At 48.0% G+C, this 13,015-nt stretch overlaps 1 protein-coding gene across 1 annotated transcript in view; it reads right to left on the bottom strand.

Moving 5' to 3' along the window:
• Positions 1-286: 286 nt before the first annotated feature.
• The window catches only part of LOC124803480 (cadherin-related tumor suppressor-like), a 112,476-nt gene continuing 99,747 nt past the window's right edge, over positions 287-13,015 (bottom strand). Inside the window, exons 6-7 of the mRNA XM_047264672.1 lie at positions 9,481-11,046; positions 287-463 (exon numbers count right to left, since the gene is read on the bottom strand). Of these exons, the coding sequence (XP_047120628.1) occupies positions 287-463; positions 9,481-11,046 (1,743 nt within the window). The remainder of the gene's footprint in view (positions 464-9,480; positions 11,047-13,015) is intronic.

The raw sequence follows: 13,015 nt of genomic DNA on the forward strand, positions 1-13,015 counted from the left end.
GTGCTTGTTACGGAGATATTCTTCGGCCTGAGCAGAACCTGTTCCCGGCTCGCAGGCATTCTACTTCTGCTGCGGTCGCCCTGCCGCTGTATCATTTGTCGCTCGCGCTGTCTGTCTGCGAGATCCGCGGCGGCCAGTTTGAGGACGCCTTACTCAACTTCTCAAACGCCTGCTGCAGCGTCGTCTGGTAAACGCGCGTACGACACGTCCGGCCGTGAGCGTAACTGGACTCGAGGATTCCTTACAAAAGACAAGGGCGAGCATTGCTCTTAAGGGAGAGACACCGTCAGCAGCGAAAGCACTGGCAGACGCAGGACAAGCCGGCCGCCGCCACTGCTGACCGTCTGTACACGCGAGACACATCCACACAGAACGTTCCGAGCTTACGGGAACCGTCTGCCGACGGGCGGTACAGGTACACACGGAGATCACCGAAACGCCGAGGTGCCGCCGACATTGCCGTCTGCAGAAATTTTTCCATGATGGGTCAAGCGTCTAAAATGCCGTTCTTTTATATACATTATGTCATCAAAGTAACCGGATACCTGGCTGAATGTGACTTACAAGTTCGTGCCGCCCTCGATCGCTAATGCTTGAATTCAGTATGGTGCTGGCCCATCCGAAGTCTCGATGACAGCTTCCACTCTCTCAGGCATACGTTCAGTCAGGTGCTGGAAGGTTTCTTGGGGAATGGCAGCCCATTCTTCACGAAGTGCTGCCCTGAGGAGAGGTATCTATGTCGGTCGGTGAGGCCTGGCACGAAGTCGGCGTTCCAAAACATCCCAGAGGTGTTTCACAGGATTCAGGTCAGGACTCTGTGCAGGCCAGTCCATTACGGGGATGCTATTGTCGTTAAGCACTCCGCCACAGGCCGTGCGTTATGAACAGGTACTACTCTATCGTGTTCAAAGATGCAATCGCCATACCCGAATTGCTCTTCGACGGTGGGAAGGTGTGTGCTGTGATAGTGCCACGCGAAACAATAACGGCTGCAAACCCCGTCTATGAAAAACACGACCACACCCTAACACCACCGCCTCCGAATTTTACTGTTGGCAGTACCACACGATGGCAGATGACGTTCACCAGGCATTCGCCATGCCCGCACCCTAACGTCATTCGTCACTTCACACAACGTTTTTCCACTGTTCGATCGTCTAATCTTTACACTCCTTACATCAAGCAAGGTGTCGTTTGGCATTTACCGACGTGATATGTGCCTTATGAGCAGCCGCTCGGCCATGAAATCCAAGTTTTCTCACCTCCCGCCTAACTGTAATACTACTTGCAGTGGATCCTGATGCACTTTGGAATTCCTGTGTAATGATCTGGATAGATGTCTGCCTATTACACATTACAACCTTCTTCAACTGTCGATGGTCTCTGTCAGTCAACAGACGAGCTCAAAATGGTTCAAATGGCTCGGAGCACTGTGGGACTTAACATCTGAGGTCATCAGTCCCCTAGAACGTAGAAGTACTTAAACCTAACTAACCTAAGGAGATCACTCACATCCATGCCCGAGGCAGGATTCGAATCTGCGACCGTCGCAGCAGCGCGGTTCCAGACTGAAGTGCCTAGAACCGGCCGGCCGGTTCTCCTTCTCAGATAGGAAAGCTAACTATCCACGGTGAAAGCAGACACTTGTCTCTTGTATTACTTGGTTGACCTGCACACTGTAACCCCGTTTAAAATCAACCGAGTTAAAACGTGTGGGCTATACTTACTGTTCGTAAATCGTTTGAGTGCTGCACTCCTTACTTCTGAACTAGCAGAATAGTAATATTAGCTATAGTGACCCTTATGTACTGTGTCGTGCCGTCAATTAATTCATTTGTCTGTTTCGAAGCCTGTAATGAAGGAATTTATGGACTACTGCAAGCACTGTCTACAACTGTAAGTAGGCTGTTAAGGTTTTTATGTTGGTAACGCTACGTAGCGCTCTGTATGAAAATCACGGACTGTGCTGCGTGCAGTCTGTGGCTGGTTGGCATTGTTGGAATATTCGCTATGGTAGTGTTGGGCAGTTGGATGTGAACAGCGCGTAGAGTTGTGCAGTTGGAGGTGAGCCGCCAACTGTGGCGGATGTGGAGAGAGAGATGCCAGAGTTTCGAGAGGTTGTTATTAGCGGGCGATCTGGACGTGTGTCCGCCAGAAAAGGAAATTTGTAAAGATGTTTGTCATGAATTGATATATATATATATATATATATATATATATATATATATATATATATATATATATATATATATATATATATATATCTTCTCTATCAAAATCTATCATTTGCTAACTATTCCTATCAGTAGCTAGTGCCTTCAGTAGTTGGAATCTTTTATTTTGTTGGCAGCATTGGCGCTCGCTGTATTGCAGTAGTTCGAGTAACGAAGATTTTTGTGAGGTAAGTGATTCATGAAAGGTGTAGGTTATTGTTAGTCAGGGCCATTCTTTTGTAGGGATTATTGAAAGTCAGACTGCGTTGCGCTAAAAATATTGTGTGTCAGTTTAGTAATGATCAGAATAAGTAAAAAGAAAACTGAGTACGTTGAGTGTTGCTCAGCTGTTTGAAAATCAAATAACGTAGAAGTTTACCAGCACAGTCATTCATAATTTTTCAAAGGGGATGTTTCGCAACTTGGAGAAGACATTTTCTTGAGATATTTAGCATTTGTTACTCATATGTGTCATTTTTATCATCAGCGATGTGCGGCACAAAGCACAGCTTAGCGGTGTAGTGGGTGGACTGTGTGAGGATCCTGTAACCTCCAACTAATGATCTTTTGAAAATAATTGAGTTTCGTGACTGGAATAGAATCGAATCGTTTAGTTTTTATCCCTCACAAAATTTCATTTTACCCCTCAGGGGGTAATTATCTCCAAGTTGCGAACCACTGCTCTACGAGCAGTAGAGAACATTGTAGAGAATGTAGAACGTGGAAGGCTTTTAATGAGACTGTATTTGATTTTGATCAATTATCTGACTATATTAATCATCGATTAGTCGTCTTAGGAAGAACAGATGTAAAATGTAGGCACTGTACGTAATGCGTTGAAATGGAATTAAGAAATGATGGGTATGTGTTACTCTGGCAGCAAAATCTCACTTCCCCTACAAGATGAACCCTAAAACTCTACACTTCTGCAGGAATGCAACGAAGCGGGACATTTTAAAATGTAATTAGGAATAATGCATGCTTATCAGATTGACCCGTGGCTAAATAACAGAAACACATTCGTTAGAAAACTCCACCCGAACAGGCCATGAAGACCCAACTGCACGAACCGGCCGCCGTGTCATCCTCAGCTGACAGGCGTCACTGGATGCGGGTGTGCACCACCATATTTATAAATTACTGACACACTTCCTCACCACCACCCATCACTTATCACAGCAGCACTGCTGTCAATGCAAAGCGTCTACAGGCGCGCTCAGCCGGTCCACACTTTCACGATTTCACAACACTGTGCAATCTGTGTCGGCGGTTTTTTAGGAACAGCACATCTCTCCTGTACCTTTTTTTCTCACAGGGGTGTCACTACAAATTAAAGTCAGTGGTGTGGCGGCCGGTAGACTCCTTGTTTGCGATCCATTGAACTAGTGCCAACAGCTAGCCGCTGTCCGTTGAAACGTGTTTCGTGAATCCGGTTTAACACCGGTGACTTTCTGGTCCAATGGATAGCTCGTAATGGTGCGCCTCGCGTGTCTACGCATATGTCAGCTGGCAGCCACGGCGCGATTGGATGAGGGGAAGTAAAGGATCAGCCCAGCCAGCTGTGTCGAGAATAGAGTTGTAGAATCACGAGTACGCCGTACACAGGAAGCATCGCAGCAGTCACGCAGGTTATACAAGTAGTGAAGCTTCTTCTGTCTCTTTGTTAGTATTTAATTTCTGTTCGTGACAGTGCGAAATAAGCATCAGCGTCTCACATTTATCCTACAAGTGTTAGTTATCCCGCGACAGAGACTAAATACGCGAAAGCGAAATATTATTTTGATTTTTCAGAACCTAGTCAAAGAAAGAGCCTTCTCTGTGGATAGGTAGGAAAATGAACTGACAAGTCTCGAATGAAAAATGCTTCGATAATGAAAAAGTCTGGTCTCTTGAAGGAAGAAAGTTCTTTTGGATGTTATATGGCACTTAGGAACCAAACAAGATACAAAGGGTAAACCAAAAATAAAATTAAAAAAAACAACCAGACGTTTGGTGAAACGATTTTCTACAAATAAAAAATAAAACACATCAGAAAAACATTTAAGGTGCTTCTGCACGGAGCTCTAAACAATGTAGAGCAGCTGAGACGCTCATGCGGTAGCGACTTCAGCAGACCGCTGAGTGAAATTATACCACCCAAGTACCCCCTAGTACTATTTTAAAATTGTAAGATTCTAAGTTAAATTCGACTTTAAATCGCAGTCAGCACCTCATTCGCTGTACATGATTTCGAACATCATTCAAAGGCACATCAAATGTTTTTCTACCTCTTGTATTTTTTATTTTTACACAAATCATTTCACAAAACAGTTGACAGTGTCTGTTCTACGCCGCGCATTCATATATTTGATAGTTTCATTCCAATTTTTTTTATCGTCAAGATTTGTTCAGAAAGCATGAAATATAACATACCTAAATGTCTATCTGCATTTTATTACTATTAACAGTATGTAGAACAAGATAAAGCAGAGACTTTCAATTTGCGCTGTGATATGATTTTTTGTCCCCTCATTTGCACCGATAAAAATACCTGTTTTTCCGTCAAGTCGTCAGTAATTAAGTTTTTGTTAATTACCCGATTAGTTTCTTGCAATTACAGCTTTCCTTGCAAAACTAGAAGTTACTCTGGTCAATTTGACGCCCCAACTGTCGATTTTTTACTCTTCGTTTGGCTATAGAAATTGGGATAAAAATCCTTTGTGTAATTTCAAGGGAGTCTTTATTTTCGCTTCACTCAAACATTTGACAAAAAGTCGCTTTGTCCTGTCTTTGATGTGTTTGTTTGTACCCGTATTTATTTTTCTGAGCAAGTAAATGACGATACGTTACGACATTTGCATCTTTCCGACTCGTTCAGTTTTTAGCAGTGTGCAGCAATTACCATACATCATTGTCAAGATAATTTACTACTGGTGTGGTTTTTCTGCGTGTTTCTGTTGTTGGATTGTTGTTCACTTCGCTACACTGGGGAACGTTGTGTAGCGACGCACGATTCCTCCGCACGCGCGCGCTGGTGTTGCTAGGGTTATATGGCGGCTACTGAGGTCGCTACAATGCTGACGCGATAAAATCTTACAGGCGGCGCGTGGAGTTGTTCCCTGATGTTTCTATTGCAGGGAAAACTAGAGTTTAAGACGCGGTGAAACGTTTTAGTGAAGCGGAAAGTGTTAGTGAAAGGCCTGGAAGGCTGAGGCGTTAACACCGGAATTTACGGAGCGCGTTCTACAATCTGTGGTGAAACATTATGGCGAATCACTTCGTTGATTCTTCAAGCAGCTTGGAACACCTTATTCGACCTGTCACAGAGGCACCAAACGTCTGAGGCTCCGACCATACCGACTTGGAGTAGTTCAAGAACTGCATAGTTTTGGTTCAGAAAAGCGTGTCGGAGATTCACCCTTTAGGATGCGAATAATAAGCTAAACAACACGTTTTACAGTGATAAAGCACGATTCCACTTTAACCGGTTGTGTTAAGAGCCGGAACACTTGCATCTGGGCTGCCAATAATTCTGACATACTGCTTGAGACCCAACTTCACCCACAAAAAATTGGAGTGTGGTGTGCCATATCTAGGCAGGGAGTTGTTGGACCAATATTTTTCACAAAACTTACTTCATTCGTTTATGCAGACACCGTAAATCAGTTTATTGCCACGCTTAAAGTGAATGAACGTTATTACTGGTTCCTACAGGACGGCGCAATAAAACGATGACTGTCCAGATTTCATTTTGTGCGGCCATCCTGAAGAGAAGGTGTACTGAACGTGTACTGCCGGAGACTCTGAAAGGGCAAACCCGCCGCCGTAAGTGGGGTGGGTAACAGTGGAACGTGTGCAGGCGCCTGCGGCCGAGCTGGTAGTCTACGTGCTCTGCTCACTACAAAGTGGAGCACGATCTTAGCATCTTTTATAAATGACGGCGATAAGAGCGAATTCTGACTTGCCTGAATCATTATGCAGATTATATCATTTTAGAAGGAGGGTGGTCGGCCATAAACCGACTTTGAGAGCAGACAACACTCACGACAAATGCAAATTTTGCATGAAAGTGTAAAAAATGAAACTTAACTAAAAATTAGAGAAAAACCAACACAAAAAAACCTCTAAAAAGTAAAAAAAAAAGTATTGCCGCTTTAAGTTTAATGTAATTAGTAACATTTTGATCGAAGCGTCGTCGTGTCGGGGAACCGCTAAGTAAATTAGAAGAAAAAAAATTGACGGCAATTATCCTTTCTGGAACAGCATTCTTTCATTATGGGTGCGTATATTCCTCTTCTGTTTGGCGACAGCTCTTGCAATCCTGCGCGTGCCACATTCACATTTCAAAATGGCTGGTGAAGTTTTAATTACTTATTACATAAAATATGGAAACCAATCCGTCTTTAATTAGCCTAACGTTGTTAAAGAATAGGATTACCTTTTTATTTTACATATTATTTTTAGATAATTAAGTGCGAACTCGGCTTCATTTTTACGAAGCTTATGTCCTGCAGTGTTCTGAAGACAGCGTACTGACTCGAGCTTCTGTAACGCGCTTGTGGTGCGCGGGACGTGGGGCCTGGGGCGTGGGGCATGCGGCGTGCGTGGCCGGGCAGAGGCAAGTGCGGCGGCCCGCCGCTCGTGCCGCTCTGCCTTGACGGGTGTGCCTCTATTGCACATTTTTCGGTGTAAATTAAAACACACTCAACGATTTCATATTGTTGTTTTGATATTCACATACGTTTCCTAAATAGCTTACTAGAATATGAATTTCATGCTTTATCAGTTTTAGATGTATTCTATTTTTATCTAATTTTCTTAGCAATCCCCCGACAGGATCAAAATATTACTGCTCATATTAAACTTACAGGTGCAAGAAGTTTTAAGTTTAATATCGTGCTTTTTAAACTTCATATTTTACTAGTAGACACAGTACTATCGACAATCTACCCGCACCCTCATATAAATGGTTTCCAGGACGAAACGCGGAATTCCGATGCGAGGTCTTGTCTCGCTGAAATATGCGTATTCTGACAGTAGATGTATTTTGATAAATTTTGTTACAGCTGCAAGATTTTAGGATTGCAATAGCGTGCGTGCAGTTTTGAGTTTCGACCTGAAATTATTATTCCGACTTTATTCTTTCTTTGACATTTTGTTTACTTACGCGACTTAGGATTTTTTTTTAAATATTCACATATATACAGGGTGGCACAGAAAAACGGAAACATTTCCACACTCCAATAAAACTAGAAGTGACGAAGGAAAGTTAATTGCATTCGTAGTAATGGAAACTTTACAACTTTGCCATTTACGAAACATTGATGGAATTTATCGTTTTTTGAAAATTACATCCTACAGATGGCGTCCTCCTGTACGAATACATTCGTGAAATCTGCTGTTGAGATTCCTCGTTGACCGCTGCAACATCTCAGCTGGGACACTGTGAATTACATCCCGAATTCTCTTTTTTAACTAATCCAGGGCTTCTGGTCGAGTCTTGTAGACTTTGCTCTTGAGGTAGCCCACAAGAAAAACTCACAAACGGACAAATTTGGCGATGTAGGGGGTCAGAGAAAGTTACCGAATAGTGAGGTCACACGGTTGCCAAACAATTCTCGCACATATGCCATTGATTGCCGTGCAGTGTGTGTGATGTCGCTCCGTCCTGTTGAAACCAGGCTTCTTGCATGTTTGGAAAGTTGTTCAATGCATGTGTACCGAAAGTTCGTAACATTTCTACTTAACGATCGGCATTGACAGTTACTGTATTTCCCTGTTCATTTGCGAAAAAGTAAGGTCCGATAATCCCATGTGATGAAACATCACACCATACTGTCACTTTACTAGCGTGTAAAAGGCGTTCGCCAACGTGGTTAGGATCTGTGTTTGGCCTGTAACGGTAGTTTTGTTTATTCCCATCAGTGAGATGAAAATGTGCATCATCTGACATCCACAACTTGTTAAGAAATTCATCGCGATATTTTTGTTATCATTTGTTGACAGAATCCTAATCGTAACCGGTAATTTTTGTCCTTCAATTGTTGCACCATGTGCAGTCTGTACGGATGACATTTGAAATCAAAATGTAGACTTCTGCGAACACACTGCCCTGGGACATTCCAACCACTACTGCTTCCTTACCAATTGAACGCCGTGGGCTCCGTAAGACAGACTGCCGTACAACACGAACGTTCCGTGGAGGACGCACACTTCTCGGTCGTCCTGCTGGCTTCTTCTGGAGGGCAGATCCAGTCTCTTCAGAGTCATTAATCCAACATTTTATGGCGTGTTTTGACGGAACGGGATGAAGACGTACTAAATTATAGAAACGTCGAAACTCCCTCTGCGTCGCTACCAAACTATAGATGTAAAAAAAAGAAAAAAAAACCGCAGGCTGTTGTCTGTTCCACTGATCCACGATTACTGAAATGGCGGACTGTTTACTCGCTATCTGTCACGAACCCGCAGTGCTGCGACCTGCCCATGGCTGCCAGTACTCGTTTTAAACATTCAGGTTATTCTGTGTCACCCTCTATTCATTGACTATGTTTTAGTACATATATGTAGTTAACTGAGGTGTCGTAAAGAAGAAGCAGTGGGGATGATTCTAAATCGAGTCGGAAGAAAGTGGGCTGCCATTGCGGCAATAAACTGCTTAAACTGTTAGGGCAAAATCGATTTAGTTGTGAATGCTAAACGTAAAAAGAGACGTACAAAAAAGTCTGCGAGAGGATATCTTCATCTTTTCCATTCGAGTCACCTGCTTTGTAGGTGCTGAAACGGGCGACTAGAGAAGGCAGAAATCATCATTGTCGGTCAACCATAAAAGATAAAGATTCGTTCTCGCCAGCATTTATTTAGATACATTTTAGCTCTACAACCCGGCGGAAATGGAGAGAGCGCGGTGGCGGAAAACTTTTTTACTTACTTTAGGTGATGAAATTTAAACGGCTGAATAGAAAAAAAAGAAATAAAATGAAAGCTGCACTAAAATCGGACCCTCTGTTTAGGACCTACGACGCCACAGACAGATACACACGTTAAACTTGTGTAACACTTGTCTGTTTGCGTAGGGGGCTAAAAGTTATGAGTCGAGGCGAGGGACTGTGAATGCAGGCTCATTAGGTTAAAAACCTACGTGAGGGCGGCTGCGGGAGACTTAGTTGCCGCACGGAGCGTGGTGGGGGGGGGGGGGGGGGCGTGGGCCGAGGCCTCGAGTAGGACGCGAGCAGCTGAGCAGCTGAGCGGCTGAGCGGCTGCGGCTGGAGCCGGAGGCGGCACTCACCGTGGCGGTGGCGAGGGCGGGCGGCGCGCCGGCCACGACGACGGCGACCACGGTGACGAGGTAGTGGGGCGGGCCCGCCTCGCGGTCCAGCGGCGCGGCCGTGCTCAGCACGCCGAGGCGCGCGTCCACGTCGAAGAGGCGGTCGGCCTGGCGGCGCGCGCCGCCAGCCCACGTCACGTTGGTGACGTAGTACTCGAGGGCGGCGGCGGGCGCGCCCGGCACGGCGGCGCGCACGCGCAGCACGCTGGTGCCCGCCGGCTCGTTCTCGTACACGCTGCCGGCCGCGTCGGCCGCCGGCTCGAAGCGCGGCGCGCCCGCGGCCGGCCCCCCGGCGGGCGGCGCGGCCAGCACGGTGAGGTAGGCGTCGCTGTACTTGCGCTCCGCCTGCACCGCCTCGTCGCTCGCCTTGACGGCCAGGTGGTAGCGCGGCTCGGGCAGGGGGGCGCCGCGGCGCACCGTGAGCGCGCCCGAGTTGCGGTCGAGCCGGAAGTGGTCGCCGCCGGCGGCCGGCTCGGCGCTCACCAGGTCGTACGTGACGAGCCCGTTGGTGCCCGAGTCGAGGTCTCGCGCGCGCACCACGGCCACGAGCACGTCGTCGCCGGGCGGCAGGCGCGCCGCCGCCGGCAGCACGGCCGCGTTCATCGACACGAACTGGGGCGCGTTGTCGTTGACGTCCTCCACGATGACGGTGACCAGCTTCTCGGCCGAGAGGCGCGCCGACTGGGGCCGCGCGCGGTCCGTGGCGACCACGGTCAGCCGGAAGGTGTCGACGGCCTCGCGGTCGACGGGCAGCAGCGTGTGGATGACGCCGGTGGCCGGGTCGATGCCGAAGTGCGCCGGCCCCGGCGGCTCCTGCGCGCCGATGCGGTACTCCACCTCGCCGTTGGCGCCCGAGTCGGGGTCCTCGGCGGCCACAGTCACGATGGGCGTGCGCTGCGGGATGCCCTCGCGGATCTGGCGCACGATGGCCGTGTTGGGGAAGGCGGGCGGGTTGTCGTTGCTGTCCTCGACGTCGACGCGGAAGAGCAGCGTGGTGGCGAGCCGCGGGTTGCCGCCGTCGGCCGCCGTCACGTTGAGCGCGTACGCCGCCAGCTCCTCGTAGTCGAGCGGCCGGTGCAGGTAGAGCGCGCCCGTGGCCGCGTCCACGCCGAACGCGTCGCGCCGGTTGCCGCCCGCCAGCGAGAAGCTCACCTCGGCGTTGACGCCCGCGTCGGCGTCGGCGGCGGCGAAGCGCGCCAGCTCGGTGCCGACGGGCGTCGTCTCGGCGACGGAGACGCGCGGCAGCAGCGGCGCCGTGAAGCGCGGCGCGTTGTCGTTCTCGTCGAGCACGTCGACGGCCAGCTCGGCGGTGGCGCTGAGGCGGCGCGCCGCGTCGGGGGCGGCGTCGCGCGCCTCCACGAGCAGCCGGTAGGCGGGCGCGCGCTCGCGGTCCAGCGGCGCCGCCACCGTCACCACGCCGGTGGCCGCGTCCACCGCGAACCGGCCCTCCTCGTTGCCGCCGGCCAGCGAGTACCACACCTGCCCGTTGGCGCCCTCGTCCGCGTCCGCCGTGAACACGCGGAACACCTGCAACGACACCGCCGCCTCCGCTCACTGCGGGCTCCGCTCCTCCGCCCACGGGGCCAGCCGGCTACAGGGACTTCCTCTTATCGAGTTTACTGGGTTGCAAAAAATCTATTTGTTTACTTTTTAAGTTACCTAGGCGACTCTAACTTCCTCTGTCCAATTACATTGCATTTTAACCTGCCCGCACCAGAATCGCAAAGACCCGTTGTGTAAGTAATACTAGCAGTGGATTGACCACCTGGATTAATATTGCGATTATAAAAATGATTGTCCCTGGAATCAGGTGGGGTCGATTGGGCTCGTCGAGTCAACTCAGAGTGTTAGGACTGGAAGAGTTAGTTCCAGAATGTAAATTTCAGCCGCACTCCTGGTGAACAGACGGTGACCAGTTTGCCGCTTGCTACAAGATAAACGCAAGGTGGATTTGATTTTGTTTTGCCTCGAATAGAATGGAAATTTTGCAGGCAATATGTAAAAAATACAGGGGGCAGAAAGATATCTCCAACTCAAACACAAACCAGTTTACAGTGACAAGTTTCAACAGACATGAAAGGGAACGTTAGTTCAGAAGGTAGTGAGACAGGGTTGTTGCCTCACACCAATGTTATTCAGTCTGCACATTGAGCAAACAGTGAAGGATAACAAGAAGAAATTTGGAAAGGGTATTAAATTTCTGAGAGAAGTGTAAAAATATGAGGTTTTTGAAAGACATTACGGTTTTGTTAGGACGGCAAAGGACTTGGAAGAGCAGGTGAATGGAGTGGATAGTGTCTTGAAAAGCGGATGTAAAGCAAGGGTAATGGAATGTTGTCGAATTAAATCTGGTGATGGCGAGGGAACACACTGAATATGGCGGATGAGTTTTGATATTTGGGACGAGGAGCAGATTACTGTTTAACGTCCCGTCGCCAACGATGTCATTAGAGACGGAGCACAAGCTCGGATTAGGGAAGTAAGGGGAAGGAAACCCGACGCGCCCTTTCAAAGGAACCATCCTGGCATCTGCCTCAAGCCACTTACGGAAACTGAGGAAAACGTAAATCAGGATGGCCGGAGACGGGTTTGAACCGTCGTTCTCGCGAATGCTAAAGACTGCGCTACCCATCTCGGTTTGGTTTAACAAGTTACTGTCCAAGGTTTTGTCTCGAGTGCAGCTTTCTATGGAAATGAAATGTAAACACTTTAGACAAAGAGAGTATAGGTGATTTTCAAAACTGGTGTTACAGAACGACACTTAAGATGAGCTGGGTGAACTGAACAACCACTGTGGTAGTAAATCGAAATTTATGACAGAAGTTGACTAAAAGTTGACAGGACCTACGCTAAGGCATCAAGGAATCGTCTGTCGAGTACCAGTCAAAAGTATGGGGGTAAAAGCCGTAGAGGGAGACCCAGACTCGGATACGGTAATGGGGATCAAACGGATGTCGTCGCAGAGACGAACAGGCTGGCATTGGACAGACTGAGGCCGAGAACTGCATCGAACCAGTGTTCGGACTAAAGACCAGCATTTAGACGTACTCATTATGTTAATATGTTAAACTCTTTGTTTTGCTATGAATAACTTACGGTTGAAAAAATGGCTCAAATGGCTCTGAGCACTATGCGACTTAACTACTGAGGTCATCAGTCGCCTAGAATGCTAAAGAATGCGCTACCCATTAAACCTAACTAACCTAAGGACATCACACACATCGATGCCCGAGGCAGGATTCGAACCTGCGACCGTAGCGGGCGCTCGGCTCCAGACTGTAGCGCCTAGAACCGCACGGCCACTCCGGTCGGCCTTACGGTTGAATTATAACGATAATCAGTCGTAATATACAGGGTTGTTCTAAATGATGGACCAATTTTCAAAAATTCGTGTGTATTCAAGTACAAATCCAGAATGAACAAGTTTTATACCAATGACAAGAGGAAGTTTCAAAGAGTTCGGCGGGCGGGCGGTGAAGGTTTCAGAAGCGGCCGG

The sequence above is a fragment of the Schistocerca piceifrons genome, chromosome 6, assembly GCF_021461385.2.
Source record: "Schistocerca piceifrons isolate TAMUIC-IGC-003096 chromosome 6, iqSchPice1.1, whole genome shotgun sequence".
Lineage (NCBI taxonomy): Eukaryota > Metazoa > Arthropoda > Insecta > Orthoptera > Acrididae > Schistocerca > Schistocerca piceifrons.